General features: G+C 48.3%; 1 protein-coding gene across 1 annotated transcript; it reads right to left on the bottom strand.

The window, feature by feature from the left end:
- Window positions 1–1,250: 1,250 nt before the first annotated feature.
- On the bottom strand, window positions 1,251–16,122 carry LOC113975680 (mucin-2-like). Its single transcript, XM_027699935.1, has 9 exons — window positions 15,664–16,122; window positions 12,380–12,865; window positions 10,929–11,064; window positions 8,896–8,984; window positions 7,096–7,159; window positions 5,870–5,958; window positions 4,772–4,884; window positions 4,151–4,307; window positions 1,251–1,943 (listed from the first exon to the last, which is right to left on the bottom strand). The coding sequence occupies exons 1-9, from the start codon at window positions 15,716–15,718 to the stop codon at window positions 1,792–1,794; spliced, it is 1,341 nt and encodes a 446-aa protein (XP_027555736.1). The 5' UTR covers window positions 15,719–16,122; the 3' UTR covers window positions 1,251–1,791.
- Between the last annotated feature and the right edge of the window lie 347 nt (window positions 16,123–16,469).

Below are 16,469 nucleotides of genomic sequence, written 5' to 3'. Positions count from 1 at the left end.
TGTGCATCAGGATTGTGTCCCTTTGCTGCTCCCTGGAAAAACCACAGCCTTTTGCCAGTCGAGAAACTTCATGTCTGTCTCCTGAATCAACAGCGTGAGGGAGACTGCTGGGAGGGTGCAGGGACCTGTGCCTGTGCTGGTGTTGCTGCTGATCCAGATTAGAATCACAGATTGGTTTGGATGGGAAGTGACCTCAAAGACCATCCAGTTCCAACCGCCCTGCCATGGGCAGGGACACCTTCCACTAGATCAGGTTGCTCAAAGTCCCATCAAACCTGGCCTTGAACACTGCCAGGGATGAGGCATCCACAGTTTCTCTGGGCAACCTGTCTGTCCCCAATGGCAGATGTACCTCTCTTGCCATCCATTTATTCATCCGACATAGCTGAGAGACATCAGAACACTGATATATTTTATATATTTTTTGAAACACACTAACACCTCCCCTGGAGAGAGAATGAGCAGCTGAGGGCAGGAACCACTTAACCCCCCACAGCTGGGTTATTCAGCCGACTGAGCTGCTCCAGGGGCCCATTAGTGCAAGACTGAAGTGAGAAGCAACACCTGCTCCCACCTCAGTGCAGAGTCATTTGAAAGCGTGGATCTTCTCATAGTAGGTACTATTTTTACAAGCACTCACGGAGCTGGTGAAGCACAGCCCTGACACGAAGGGTCACAGCTGGCTGGTCTGTCTGGGCTTACACAGCACGTGTGTGAACGTCACTGTAGGAAGAAAAGGAAGGTGGGAAGGTTAAGAGGCCCCAGGTACTGGTTTCATGGAGCAGTTGAACCTGACTCCAGTACAGTCAGTGGCATTTCTGAGTGCCTGGGGCACTGACCAAACATGACTGAGAGAAAAAGCACAATAGGGAAAATACAGCAAACAATAAGTTTAAAAAGAGAAGAGTCACCCAACTACACACTTTGAAACCACCCCTGTAAAACAAATCACATCAGTTTAACAAGATGGTTAAACTGGGCTGGGTGCACAGGAGAAGGCTTGGAATGGCAGTGCAAACAGGTAGAAACCAGACCTGCTGCTCTTATGGGTGGGGGATGAATCAAGTGTCCGGGATCAGGGAAAGAACTTTGCATGGGCATTTAGGGAATGGGTCTCATACAGGCCCGTCTCCTCAGCATGCAAAACTCTGCAAGGAATTTTCTGTGCCTGCACCATGCTGCTCCCTTTGAGTTGCTTTTGTAGCTCTAGTATGAAGGACCACCTTACAGCAGGAAACAAAAGAGATGTATTTGTCCCAGAATTGACCATTATTTTAGTTGCACGTTTGCCCACAGCTGAGAGAAAGGGGAAAGCTTTTTCCTTCCCTTGACTTACCCATTTGATAATGAGAAAAAAAAATACAAATGACATATTAGTAAAAAGAAGCACATTCATGTTAATTCATGCTCGGGTGGAAGGGAGTGTTGTGTCACAGGAACTTCAATAACTGGAGCGGTCAGAGTGAGCTGACTATTGAAATGGAAAGAGAGACATAATTGTTTGCTTCTGTTTGGGTTTTTTTCCCCCTGGGAAAGGAGAAAAATATTTACTTGTGAATGAAGCCAGGAATTGAAAGGGGAACACTTTTTCCATCAGCCCAGTGTGGCAGAGCAGGCAGCTGGGTTGGTTCGCACAAGCAGCCACAACTCAAAAACTGAGTTTTATTTCTCAGCACTTATTTTACCTATACAGAAATAGGTTGCTTGTGGTTAAACACCTTGCCCATACACACACACATCTGTTTTGCCCCAGGCAAAAGAGGCAGGTGCCTGCTGGTGGCCTGTCCTGTGCTACCACCCAGCATAGACTGGTTCTGTGTGCTCCATGCCCCCGTAAGTCGAGTGTTGTCCTGAGCCTCGGGGCAGCAACAGAGACTTCAATGATTTCCTGCCAGAGTCTTGCCTCCTTCTCAGAATTATTAGAAAGACAACAAGGATTCCACCTGGAAAGAGAGGAAGGGTAGTCATTCTCAGATGGGAAGGTAAAGCACCAGGTGATATTTGCTCTAAGGCTTTCCAACCCAGGTATTCTCTTCCAGTAACATAAGGGTTTTTTCTCCTACATACTCTGCCTCTCCCACACCCCCCCAAAAAAACCCCCAAAATAAACCACCAAAGAAAGGTTTGGCTAGCAATAATAATAAACACTCCAGCATTTCAGTTTTGCTCTTGAAGCTGCAGGGAATAATGGCAGGTTTTAATGAAATACTTCAGTAATTTGCTTTCCTACTCCCATTTACTCTCTGCTCCATGGAACTGTTCTTTTCTACTTGGCATCCTATCCACTGCAGATCCCACCAAAGGCTCTTATTGAGAAATTAGTTTGCTCTGAGCAGCGCTCACACTGAAGCACAAGAAGTAACTAACCTAGATTAACTTTTGAGTCTAGACCGAGATCATCAGGGCTGTCAGGAAAAATTACTTTTAGATTGGGCATAGACATGGAAATAATTGGCAAATCTCAAGTACTGCGACATTCTGTTCATTTGTTTCTGGCAGAAGCATCATCAGGGAAAATTGATCTGAACAGAAGAGCACAGATCTGTCGCTGTGATGCAATATGGCCAGACAAATATGCCCAAATTTAGGCTGCATGAGCAGACAGTCTCATGCTAAACACTTGATCTGTGAGACCAGCCATTAAATACTCGTGTTTTCCTGTGTGGGCTGTTTCCTTTCCCCCGCCTTGTAAAAAGCTCTGGGAGAGGCGGGACTGCGCCAGGGAATGCTGTTCTCTCACCCTCGGACTTGTTTATCAGAAATGCTGGTTAATGGGCCATTGTGGGCCTCTGTGGACGGGCTTTTCATACACTTCATTTTAATCTACTTTTTCAAATTAATATTCGCTTCAGATGGCATCTGGCAGATTTTTGGACTACAGCCTGGCATGAGGGGGATAGGGGTCAGTGGAGGAGCTTTCACATGGCTCCGAGCCACAGCTTGTGAGAACAACCCTCATCTGCTCCCACCAGGCGTTTCAGCTCTTGAGAGACAAGCAGTCAGCCAGTGCTGTTAGAGCTCCTCCAGATCCTGCTGTCCTGGTCTCCTCCATGCATCCATGGAGTCCTCTCCTTAGCCACCAGGAGAGGAATTTGATGGGAGCTTGTGCTGCTCTATTGTTGGAGAAGCAGCTTTGCTCACTCTGGGGAATAGCACATCTATTTTATCTCCCCCGCCTTTTAACAACAGTGAGCTGAGTGAAGAATGGGTCTTCAGGAGGTACATAACACACACTTGAAACACAGAAAGCCATGGATATGAGGGTTATTGGATATTCCTTATCCTCTGATGGCTTAGTCATCTCTATGACTTAGCTCTCTTGACACAAGATTTTCATCTCTGGTAGCATAAGTGGCACTTAAGAATTTCTCTTCATTTGCCTGGGCATGGGAGACAAATCCCTCTTCCCAGCTTCCTCATCTGCCCTTTTTGCAATCCATAGCAGTAATAGTTGCCCATTTTCATAATAACTTTCCAACTAAACCTCCCCCAACATTGATTAAAACCAACAGAACTCTATTTTTCCCTTTGCTAAGACTACAAATGCAAATACATTGTCTTGGAATGATTGTTCATGGTGCAGCTTCCCAGCAGAAAAGCTCATCCATGCATTGGCTTGCCCTAGTGAGCTAATTCCAGCAGGTGGCACTTGGGATGAGGGATGCTCCCCACACTCAGCAGGTGCTGGCTGTCTCATTCTGCTGATTACAAGATGCACTATGGCATCAATACAAGCAACAGTGCACGAGCTGGCAGCCCCCAGTCCTGCTGGATGCTGTGGCAGAAGTTAAGGCAGAAATGCTTTCAGGAAGCAAAGTCTCATACCAAAAGGAAATTGGCCTTATTTCCTACTTTTGGGCAGTCAAGAAATTCCTGATGTGGGGTCCATATGCACACCTGCTTCCCAGGGACAGACAACAAGCATTCAGCCTTACTCCAGAAAAAGTACAGCTGTTAATGCATACCAACAGGGAAAGGATTATCACTGGCCTTGAAAGCAGCCAGAAAGACCTTCACTAGAAATCCAGGTTCCCAGAAACACAAAATACACCATCCAGAGAATACTTGGTTTAACAGAAAGGTGCCCAGGTTGCAGAGGGTTGTCTAGTTTTACCACTAGTTTTACAGGACAGAGAAGACTGATGCTCACCTGCAGAGAAGGTGGCCAGGAGAACAATCATCACAGGGGTCAGCTGGCAGGAGTCCCCTGCCTTGTATAGGAAGAGCTCCATGCAGTAGGTCGGCTCTGTGCTGCCCCGGGGGCAGAAGGCATCAGGAGGGCACTTGACCGGGTTCACATCTGGGCTCTGCCCAAGAGAAGAAGTAACTCAGCACCAGCAAACTACAGAAGGTAACTAGTGCAAAGGGAGGTGACACTGTAGCATTGAAAAAAAAAAACAAACCCCAGAAGAAAAATAACCAAGAAATGAACCTGCTGTCATTAAATTCAGCCCGTCTGCCCCTGTGGTGTTAGAGTAGGGGAAGAGCAGAAGGTGTCATTATGCAGCAAGTCCATACATCAACCCCCTCATTAATGGACACGCCATCCCCTGATGGCCCAGGGAGAGTGGGCAGCTCCAGGGACAGCAAAAAACCACCCTCCTGGTGTCATAATTTTAACCATCTCCCTCCATCAGGGCTCTGTCTGTTTAAAAAAAGGAATGAAGCTCAGATCAAAAAAAAAAAAAAGTGTTAATTGAAGTGTATTTGGTTTGTCATGGGACAGCTCTATCGTTAACCCAGGCTATTCCACCAGCTGATGGGGACTCACAGGGCAGTAATGATTCTCTGGGCACAGGTCACAGCTCTCCTTGCCCCGCTGTAATTGGTACTCTCCTGTCCTGCAGACCTTGCACCTGCTGTCATTTGGACCTTTGAATGTACCTAAAGAGCAAATAAGCACAAAATTAAGATCTGAGACTAGACCCCAGGACCTTTGCAATTGCATATGGATGATTTAGTTTTCAAAGCCACAAGGAGAAAGAGCATTAAAGACTCATGTGCATAACAAAAACTGAGCCTGGCCTTTGGTCCTGGGTCGGTGGCAAAGGGGCAGAACAGAACAAACAGGGACAGAAGGACTAAAGAATATCTGGGGTCAGACCTTGGCAAACAGTAGGTGTGACTAGGAGTAGGTGGGGGAAGGATTTAGTTGTGAGCTCTGGCTTTAAAGCAGATGGGAGGTTGAAGCTGGAGGTCACCAGTGTTTCATCCACTCCAGTTCTGGATTCAAACATCTTTTCCAGCTGTTGGAAACTTGCTGAGCACAGTTCAAAGCACAGCTTGGTTTCCTAAGCTTTGTGGGAATGATGTGTCACAGAAGTTCCAAGTCTCAAAGCAGTAAATGGTTTTCTGCACGTTTAAAACTTGGTTACAAGAAACCCCTGGTGCTGTGTCCAGAGTGGAGGCTGGCCATGGCCACTGGGGGTGCCCAGAGCCATGTCCTCACATCCCCTCTCTGACTGTCCCCTTTGCCCCAGGCTGCTGCCAGTGCAGAGCATCCCCCCTTCTGTGCTTTCCTCAGCAAAGCCACCACCACTGATGAAGATGCTTTTTAGCCAGAACTGTGTATCCAGCCTGGCTTTGGGTGCCCAGTCCTCCTCCGAGCCATTAACCTCGGCAGGAAGGTCTGGCACAGGCACAGCCTCCACCAGCAAGTCAAACACCCCAGCACCAGCACTCACTGCTTTGATCTGCAGATGCCAGCCAGGGCAGGGAGACACAGCCTCCAGCTCCAAGGGGAGGAGTCTCGGGAATAAGCCACTTCCACTGGCACTGAAGCCATGTGTTCCCAGCCGGGATAGCCCAGCCCCACCCTCCCTGCAGAGTTACCTGGGATAGCTCAGCCCCACCCTCCCTGCAGAGTTACCTGGCTGGCAGGGCACACAGTCCTCTGACGCCTCCCGAGGAGCCTCTTGCCCCCCAGGACAAGGCAGACAGGCCGTGCAGCTGGTGGTGCTGGGAGGGGAGAGGAGGCAGGACACGCTGTAGGACAAGCACTTCCAAGGCCAGCCCAGCCCACAAAAGCCAGCTCTTATGTATGTATAGACTGGACTCTCCAGGGTCTACCGGGAATTAAGCTTTTCCCATTTTATGGGCATTCACAGTGTCTGTCTCCAGTGCAGTTTCTTGCATGCAACCATAGATTCCTAGAATGGCCTGGGTTGGAAGGGGCCTTAAAGATTATCCAATGCCAACTGGCTGCCATGCACAGGAACACCTCCCACTAGACCAGGTTGCTCAAAGCCCCATCCAGCCTGGCCTTGGACACATGTCTAACTAGGGTTGAGCACATGATGGCATTTCTGTCTCTCTGACTGCTTATTTGAATTAACCCTGTAAGAACTTGCTATCCCAGAAGTCACTATGCCTTAGCTGGCATTCCTTGGCTGGAACTGGTTAGAACTTGGCTAGACCTGCAATACAGCTGGTTAAGCCCTGGGTTAAGTCCCATGGCAATTTAAGCAGAGTTCAGCAGAGATCTGCTGCATAACATAGGACAAATGAGCTCAAGGGAAGTCAGAAGGAAGGTAAGTATCCATATGCCAGTTCTCCTGCTTTGGACATAAACACCCCAACCCCCGTGCAGGCATCCCTACGCAGTAGGTCAAGGCCCATCATGAGGTACCCACCAGCACCTCCCTCAGGCTTTCCCTCCCACCTCAGGGTGACAGCTCAGCCAGGGTACTTTTTCCACTGCCTTCTGCTCACCCTGATTCAGGATAAACAAACCACCAGCTCAGTTTCGACCTACAAAGCCCAGAGCAACTCTCAGCTCTGTCCCTGTGCCAGTATCAGTCTGATCCCAGGGGTGTGCAGTGCCCATGAAACGCAGTGATGATGGAAAGTGGGAATGGGGAAGGCAGGTTGTGAGCTGATTCTCTGCCACCTCATCCCAGAGGACCTTCGCATCCAGCCAGGATCCTCTCCTCATTGTACCATCCCTCTCTCACCAGGGTCAGCACTAACATCTCCATAGCTGAAGTGGCAGATGACTTGTCTTTGGCCACTGCACTGGTGGTTGCAGCTCAGTGGCCAAAAGAAACACCCCTCTCCCTGTCTGCCTGAGAGCCAGTGTCCCAGGAGGCTTCTTACTTGCAAAATGATCCCGGCAGGCAAGGAAGACAAAAGGATGAGTTTTGCTTGGAGCTAAAATAACCTGAAAAAGAGCAAAGTAAGGCTTCAGGGTCTTGCCTCCACATCACTGCCACATGTTGTTGTGTATTTGTTCATCTTCGTTTTACAAGCAACAAAATAAATCCCCACAATGTGCCTCAGGTGGCATTTCATGGGCTAATTCAGGATATTTGGGGTTCCATTTGTCAAAAGCTCTGAAAGAGCAATAAAAGTTCCCTACTGCCCTCTTCCATGCTGAGGGATGCATGGGGGGATCAGGCAGATTGCCCTGGTGTCAACTCTCACATCCAAAACCTCACCAGGGAGACAGAGAGATCTGTCACCCTTCCCAGCACCACAGGTTGAACTGGAATGAAGCTGGAATAGGTAATCCCAGTGCCATCTCCTGGGTTATTCAGCTGGAGCAAGCCTCTGGCCTGGGAAAATCCCTCTGGTCACCCCAGCCCTTCCAGGAGTTCCCTCATCCCAGGAAGTCTGGGGTGCATCTCGTTGCCCCCAAAGGGAAGGACACAAGACCCACCAACCAGGATGGCTCCGCTGATGCAGGAATTAGCTACTCTCCCTCCTTCCCTGCGCCATGAGGACCCTGATGGGCAGGAGGACACATACAGACCCTTCCCAAAGCACAACAAGGAGTGAAGTGCCCCAAAGTGGCCATGGTGAGGGCAGGGGCTGGCAGGACCCAAGTTGTGAGTCCTCCCGCACCAGCAGGAAAGCCAGGAGAACAGCACTTGGGAATTCAGGTGGTTTTGGGAAGGAACCTGATGATGCACAAAAATTATCACAGCCATGGGGCCACATGGGATGAAATTAAGCTTTAGAGATGAGCTGAAAGCAGTGTGGGTAAGATCTGCCTCAAATCCACACAGATTTGCACCAAACAGCAGGGGCTGCAGCAGAGCAGGATCAAACCCCTCTGCCTGCAGGGAAAAAGGATATTTTTACATTTATAATTGTAGGATTTAGGGGCTACCCCCACAGACTCCCTTGTGGCCTAACACAGTGTTCAAATCTGCTGAGTAAGGGGAGTGACAGACCCCATCACTGTCACCAGTCAGACTTTGTTCCTCCTGAAATTAGCAAGTGACAGCCAAGGTTTGGGAACCAACCCAATGGTTCAGTGGGAGGATTTTCCAAAGAACAGTTGTGCATGTTCAAGCAACAACCCATTCTAGTGCAGAATAGCTGCTGCACTGCATGTGTTAATTAGGGTTTTGCATAAGTAAATGCTGTTCTGTTCTGCACACGCTGTTACCCCATCTGCAAACACATTGTACCAGGCTCGTGTGGCATCACCCAGGTGCAAAGCACCTCACTGAAACTCCAATTTTAACACCTGGGGAATAAGGAGAGCATTAAACTTAGTACGCAGGTTGCAGAAGATTGCCTAAAAGAAAACAAAGATGATTTAGACTCATCTTTGCCATTAAAAATGGAGGAATACCTTATATTCCTGACACACCCCTCCCCCTTGTGCTATAACTGAATTTCATAAACCTCCTTCCCTGATTTTCATTGCAGTGTTAGCCTTAGCTTGTTGGAAACACAAGCTTGACTCCGAGATCTGTTCTTTTCATTTTCATAAAAATGTCAATAGCAGAATGGGAAGGGATCTGCTGTGCTATTTTTAGCCTGAACAAAATAACCTGTTTACCCTTCAGTGCTTTTAAGTTACCTGGTAATTGCATCTGGCCCTGGGAAAAAGCATCGGGTAGCCTGATGAAAATGCATTTGGGTTGAATACAGACCAAAGCCTACCTTGGTCACATGCTCTGCAGGCTGCAGCCCCAGACTCATCAGCAAAATGGCCAGGCAGGCAGGGAAGGCACACGGTGCTCCTTGGGAAGCTGGGAGAGAAGGGAGCAGAGGGGAATGCTATTTTAGGTCACCCGAGCCTCTATCTGCTTGGAGAGGAGAGAGCAGAGCACAGCACTGACAAGTCTAGAAATAGAGTCATTATAAAGAAGGAGTTCAGGCAGAAAAACATTATTGTGAACCAGCCTGAATGTTAAAGGTCCTCTGAAAAAAAATAAATTCCTGTATTATTAACATTAGAGATGCCCTGTGCCTGTGAGCTACATGGAAAGGGAAGGCCTGAATTGAAGGTCTTGAAGAATACATTGTGGCCAGGCTTAAAACCCTTGGTTTATAGTCAGATTCTTAAATCCACATTTGAATATTAAATTGAACTGGAAAGGTGTTTGCTGTTCAGCATCCATCAACCATTTCAAGAGGAGCTGCTCCATTGTTGGAAATGAGAAGTTGAAAAAAAGGAGCTAAACCACAGGCAGTGACGTGTGTGAGAGAGCCCTGACCTTAAATATCAGGGACTGTAGGAAAGGGGATGCAATATGTTAGACCTCTAGGAGGAGGGGGAGGAAATGAGGGAAAGGCAGGGAAAGAGGAAGCTATTACATTCATCACTGACAGAGCCAAATCCCCCACAACAAGCGTGGGGGTATAAGAATTTGTTAACATTCTCAGGGATGGTTTGGAGGAAAACAAGGACATGCTCTTTAATTCCTTCAGAAACCCCCAGGCTGACCGAGATTTGCAGAAAAAAAAAAAAACAAACACCAAAAATCAGCTGGAAACAGAGCAAGTGCTTTGCTTAAAACAAACCAACACAGGGCCCGTGGCAGCCAGAGCCGCTCAAAGCTCCGGGGAGGCTGGATTCTCCAAATACCACAAAAATGTTAAGTGATCCCATCGCAGCCCCAAGGCCCAGACAGCTGCCACAGAGATGACCATGCACACACTGCACCCCCCAGAACCCCCAGTCTCTATATCCCCCATATCCATGTCCCTGCTCTGGCACACACAAACCCAACACCACTGGCTGATCCTCTCTGGTCCCTGGCTCCCTGTTACCCTCTCCCACATCCCAACACCAGCAGCTGTGTGGTGCCATGGAGACTGCTCCTGGTTGTTTTTTTAAAGCAATTTGCGTGTAAATTTTTAAGGTAGGTCCTCACAGCACAAACTGCAAGGAGGAGGAGGATGCTGGCACCCCAAATTCAGGGGCTGCTGCAAACAAACTGCACAGTTGGGTCACTCTTCCCTGCAGAATTTGTTCCCTCTCCCCAGGACTGATCCAAGTAGAGCTGCTCTGTGATGGACACTGTCCTAGGAAGCTCTCACCACCACTTCTATCCTTGCAATCACCCAAGGGACAGAATCCACTGGTTGTAGACAAGGGAAAACCTGATGGAAAATGGGGAGAGCAGCACATCCCCATATCCCTGCAGCCAGAGGACTTGTACAGCATCCCTGGATGAGGCAGCCTGGTGAGACTGCAAGGCAGAGTTTCTGTCTGGGATGTCTTATCAGCTTTTCCACACCCTGTCAGCTGAGGATATTGCTTTAGATGCCAGCAACTTAAATGTAATGAGATCCCTTGAGGGTAAGAAAACAGGGATTGAGAAAATACTCAAGCAAAGCACAGAGATGATGCCCATTGGCCAGAGATATCCTAGAGTAAAGATGAGAAGATGAACACAGACCTTGCTCCCAAGTGTCCCCTCATCACAACACAGACATGTTCCCCTTTAGTACACACAAAAGACCATGGGGGTATAAAAGGGCAGCCTGCAGAGGGATGGAGCAGCCACCGGGCAGCTCTCAGCACAAGGATATCCACACCAAGGTTTCCTGATGAGGAGAATTTAGCCCATGAGAAACAACCCTTGCAGCACTCTTCCTATAGCCCAAAGGAGGAGATTTAGCCAGCTGGGAAGTGTTTTGAGGAATAGCATCCACCTCCCACCATGCCCAGGGGCTCAGTCACTTACCTGGTGTAAGACCCCTGCGGGCAGGGCAGGCAGGATGGTTGCCCACTTTGGGGCTGGTAGTGGCCTGGTGGGCAGGAGCTGCAGGCACTGGGGTCTGTGCACGACCCCCCTGCACAGCATGAGCAGCTCAAGGTGCCTAAATTGGAACAAAAAGTCAGGATCAGGGCTGCAAGACTTGAGTGAAAGCCCTGTGCTCGTCAGGACGGGTCACTGCCATGAACACAAAAGGGTTGGGATGCAACCCCTCTGGCAAGGCACCCTCAGAATGTAGGAACTGCAATATTAATGCTAATTATGCTGCTGTGCATCATTAGCAAGCTGAAGAACAGCCCTAAGACGATCTAAGGTGTCAAGTCTATTAATGTGGATTTCCAGTAGTTAAGGTCACTGCTTTTTCCTCCTTTAATTTGAGAGGACAGGAACATTTCCTTGTTTTTCCTCCAACATACAAATAAAAAAAACCCAAGAAAACCCAAACCTTGGAATTACTGATAATTTAAGCTTGCAGGAAGCAGAACTGATGAGTAAATCCCTGGAGCAGAGGATATGCCTTAAGCAGTAACAACTTTTCTCTGAGCACAGGTACCATGGCATTCCCACCAGGCAAACTCTACCCCTCTCTGCTCCTCAAAACAAATCCAAACCATGCAGAGTAACTGGGTAGGATTTGCTGTAGCTGAACATGTCAGATCTGCCATCCCACTGCTTGCAGGAGCCAGTCCTGAGTGCTGCACAACCATGCACAGGGAAGAGGAGAAGACCCTGGGGATGAATATTCTGCACACAAGGGAGGTGGGAATTAACTCCTGTCCTCTGCAGATTCACCCTAAAGCATCAGAGCTGCTTACTCCCCTTTTTGAAAGTGCCCTCCAGTGGGGGGGAATAAGCAAAAAGTACATGGATTTTATTTTAGAGAATTCTTTTTTGGTGGTGGTGGTTTTTTGTTTTTGTTTTTGGGGGTTTTTTTTGAGATTTTTTTTTGTGGGGTAGTTGTGTTTGAAAACAAAACCCAACCATGTTACAACATAACTTCTGGAAAAGGTAATATTATGCACTCCTGACCACAGCAGAAGTTGATCAAGTATTTTCTCAAGCCCAAGGGAAAAGGCTGTTTCTATAGCAGAGATTCTCTTTCAAACACTCAAGACAGCTGGAAGCTGACCTTGTATTTGGCACTGTATCTAAAAATAACATCTTTCTCCTGATAAATCAAGTTGCACTTGTGTTACATTTAGTGTCACAGCCCTGTCATCCCACTGGGAAGCCTCGGGAAGACCAACAGCACAAGGCCAGAGAAGACCAAGTCTTTAATGTCAGAAAGGTGCAATGAATTATCTCCCTGTCCTGCTGCCTGTCCAAGTTTCCAACATAAGAACACGTGCTGGTGTCACCTCCCCTGACAAGTCATTTTTCCATCTCACGTGGGATCCAGGGCGAGCAGGGACTCTTACCTTCACTGGGGAATGTCCCTGGGGGGCAGTGGGAACAGGCTGTCACGTTCACTCTGCTGCAGTTGGAGGGCTGAGGGGTAGTGAGGGACGGAGCTGCCGATGGGACCCTGGGAGACGTGGCCACTCCTGGAGGGGACGTTGGGACACCAGTAGATGCACCCACTGGTCCTGTAGATACTCGAGAGGCAGCTGTGCTGCCAGAGCTGAGGATGGTCACATCTGTGGTGGTGGGCAGAGCCTGAGCAGGGGTTATGGTGCTTGGATCAGCAGACAGAGCTGCTGTGGACGATGCAAGGTTTGCAGTGGTTGATGCCAATTCAGCCGGGAGGGTCACAGTGGCAGCTGGGGGAGCAGAGGCTGCTGTGGTGCTTGCACTGGGAGATGCTGGGCTTGATGCAATAGGGACCTCAGTGCTGGTTGTACTGGGAGGCACTGGTGTTGATGCAATAGGGACCTCAGTGCTGATTGTCTGGCCTAAAGCAATACCTAAGAGAAGAAAAAACATAAGAAGTGGCAAAATTATTGTCCTCCCCTGGTCGGTGGCTTCCCATTAGGTCTTTATCAACTACTTAAACCATGTGTCCTTGTCTGACATCCAGAAGTTCCCATCTGCTGTGATCTGCTACACAGCAAGGATCTGAGTCAGCATCTGAGCAACCCTGGCACACAAGAGACTTATCAAGGAGCTAAATTAATGGGTCCATGAGGCCACAAACTAAGTAGATGCCAATGTCCAGGAGGCCTGACTCTCCCAGATAAAAGGGTGTGAGAACTGCCAGAAACACTCAGTTTGGTTAGCTCCTTGAGACAGTTTACATTGAGAGCTCATGACAATCTGATTTAAGATGCTTGTCAAGTAGCTGGCTGTTTTATCCCATCTCCCTTAAATGGATCTGCCAAGAAAAGTCATGGGTTTGGGATCTTTTAAAGCTGTCTAGAGACATATGCAGTAGCCAGAAGGAAACCTGCAGGCCAAGACTTGCTTTGATTCTGAAATCCCCCACTAGAAAGAGGATAGCTGTAATCTGCAGAGAAAGGAGGTATTACTGCAGCTCAAGTTGTTTTGCCATGATATGTGGTGGACTGAAATGTCTTCTGCTGATGGAAGCCATCCCTTGTCACAGGCACGGGGGACATCTTCCAGTTTCTGAACAGAGGAGAGACCCATGAAATTAAACAGCTTGGTTTTTACTTTGGTAGTGTGGTACTAAGCAAAGGAAGCAAAGCAAAACCAAAAACAGGTAGCTCCTGCCACAGCAACAGGGGTCAGTCAGCCCCATCAGCTGGGGTCAGGAACTCAGGGCAGGGATTTACTCAGTAGTAACTGCAGCTTCTGAAAACATCCAACCTTATACAGCACCAGTATGAGACCAGGGCTGATACCATGTGAACACGCTCTTCCAACCAGCACACATGTGCTAAACCCCCACACAACTGAGCACCCCTTGGCATGGAAAGCAAAAGGACTATCTGAAGAAATCAGTTTATGGGTTTCAAGGAGCTCCAAAACTGCAGCTGACACCCAACAGGGGGATGTAGGTTGAGGAAGGTGAGAAGAGGGGTGACAGCACAAGGGTCAGGCAGCTGCAGACCCACAGTCCCTGAAGGTTTTTCCCAACCTTGCTTCACCCCCAGTCTTTGATTTGTCTAACTTTGTCCACACCATACAAGGCCAGGCACTGCAGATACCAGTGCTTAGCACCACCATGGTATGATGCAGACCAAGCTGATGCTAACTCCAGTTAAATTTCTACAGTAAGATCAGGACACTGGACAAAAGAGTCCTTAGAAAGTTGAGATCACATGGAGAGAGTTTGATAGGAATGCTCCCTCCTGTTGAAAGTGCCTGCTTTGTGCTTCACCAAGTGCTAAAGCCCATCTCTGTGCAACTATTGAGTGAAGCAGATGAACACCCAGCTGTCTGGGCCACTGCCCACTTTTTTGCTGTAGCCCTAAAGCAGAGACACCAAATCTAACAGCAATCATTTTGTGGGATACTGATCTGCCCCAGGCTCAAATCCAAGTGACCTGGAAGTGCCAGCATTGGTCCTAGGCAGGAAGAGCAGCTCCACAGCGCCCAGAGAGGATACTTCTACCGTGGCCATGCCTCCACCCAGGACTGAGATGCACAATTCCTGTCATCTGACTCCCCTGCCTTAAGGGCTGAAGCCAGTCTGCTGCTATTTCCCTGCCTCTGGCGATGAATTGAGTCAGTCCCGAGATTCATTAAACTAATGGTGAACACTACCACTAAGTCACTGTCCGGTTTTCCTGGAAAAACCTCCCAGACTGCTGGGATCAAAGTCTGATCTCCCACAGAGCAGCCCTACCCATCAGCTCAGCTCTGCCAGCCAGAGACTCTGCAGGGTTTTAAACACCTTGGACTGCCATTAACGAGGTGAATTTTGTTGTTGTTTGGGTTTTTAGTTGAATACTTAAGCTTTCATTGTTTGGTTGGTTCTGGTGTTAAATGGTGGTGCTGTTAAGATGCATTGTTTCTTTAACAGAAAATACTCTTTGATAATAATTTCTTTACTAAAACAGTAAAGAGTTGCTTCCAAAACTTCAGTAGCCATCAATAGCCTTCAGTAGCCAGCACTTTTTACATTAATTTGAACAATTTCTGGAGAAAAAAAAGGAAGTTACAAGACTGAAAAAAAGTCGTTTTGAGCATCTAATAAAGTATGTGGGTTTGTTTTACGAGTTATTGCATCAGAGGTGTGAAAAAACAATACTCAAACAACCTCAGCTTCATCAGACAAACTATTTCCTGTCCTGCTCTTATATTGTCTATTCCAGGGAGCAGCAATTTTGATTTCTAGAGCCTTTTTTTTTTTTTTAGGAGCACCGTGAATCAACCAAAGTACCTCCAGGGATACTTGAAGGATTGGTCATTTCACGTGTGATGCCTCAAATAGCCTTGGGGACGTCAGGGAAGGTTACAGAGGTGATCCTTCCCACCCTACAGGCAGGCATCCTGTTCCTTAGGGTTTAAGATAAAGCCACGAAGAGGCCCCTGCAAGCCCTCAATATGCAGAGTAATACAGCTCTATTTTTCCTTTTTTTTCTCTTCTCATAAGAGCAAGGTTTTATATTTACCGTATTCACCCCACTTCCAACACTGCCTGTCATTTAACACTTACTTCCTTTCCTGCCTTCCCCCCTTGCCCTGCCAGCTGCAGCACCCCGACTCAGTGAAGCCCAGTGCTTTCACAATCCCGTTATGGCTTTTCCCAGCTCCCTGCTCAGCCTGCAAAGAGGAACTCCACGTCGGGAGGGCTTACCTGTTAAACACGCCGTGGTCAAGCTCCAAAGCAGAGGAGAGGGCCAGGCACTCATTTTTCCCTGAGGAGTAACGCGGCTTGTCAAAAGGCAAGATCAGCAGCTCATGCCCTCACCCAACTGCTCATTCTGCTCCGCTTTCATGCCCAATTTTGTCACCTGACTCTGATCATGCGGCTCAGTCAAGTCAACCTCTCCCCAACAAAAGGGGGTTTATATTCGGAGACTGCAGCAGGTCTTAAGACGATACTGGCCTCTCAAAGCATAGCACAAACTGGATACTGAGAAGACCAGATCCAGGCCTCTCCTCGCAGTGTGCAGAAATTCATGCAGGAGGAGTGTCCGGGAGGAAGCGATGGGCTCACAGGGAGGAACGGGCAGAGCAGTGGAGGAACCCTGCCTGGCTGCGGGCCAGCACCCTGTGACCTCGTCAAGTGAGAGGATTTCATTTTGTAGACACACGAGATTTCCTGTAAGAAGAAGAACAAGAAAAACAACCCCAGAAGAGTCCCCAGTTCAAAGCAGCTCCCATTTTAACTAAGACCACAAGGCCATAACCAGAATGCAGCCTCTGGTGAGCACAGAGCTTTCCAAATCAGCATTTCACTCCCCCCTCACTGACCCCAACGTGTCCAGCTTGATGCATCAAGTTTTTGAGGATCCTGATGATGATGATTTTGAGGTGAGGGCTTAAAGTTTAGAAAGGCCCCACCCAATTTCCACATGTTATCCAGTGGCCATACTGCTTGCTGTGCCACCTCAGGACACAGATGTCCCCATCTTTTCCTCACCTCGCAGCCCTGCTTTG

The sequence above is a fragment of the Neopelma chrysocephalum genome, unplaced genomic scaffold (assembly GCF_003984885.1).
Source record: "Neopelma chrysocephalum unplaced genomic scaffold, ASM398488v2 Primary Assembly neopelma1_142, whole genome shotgun sequence".
NCBI classification, from domain to species: Eukaryota; Metazoa; Chordata; class Aves; order Passeriformes; family Pipridae; genus Neopelma; species Neopelma chrysocephalum.
This window is presented reverse-complemented; position numbering and strand designations above follow the sequence as displayed.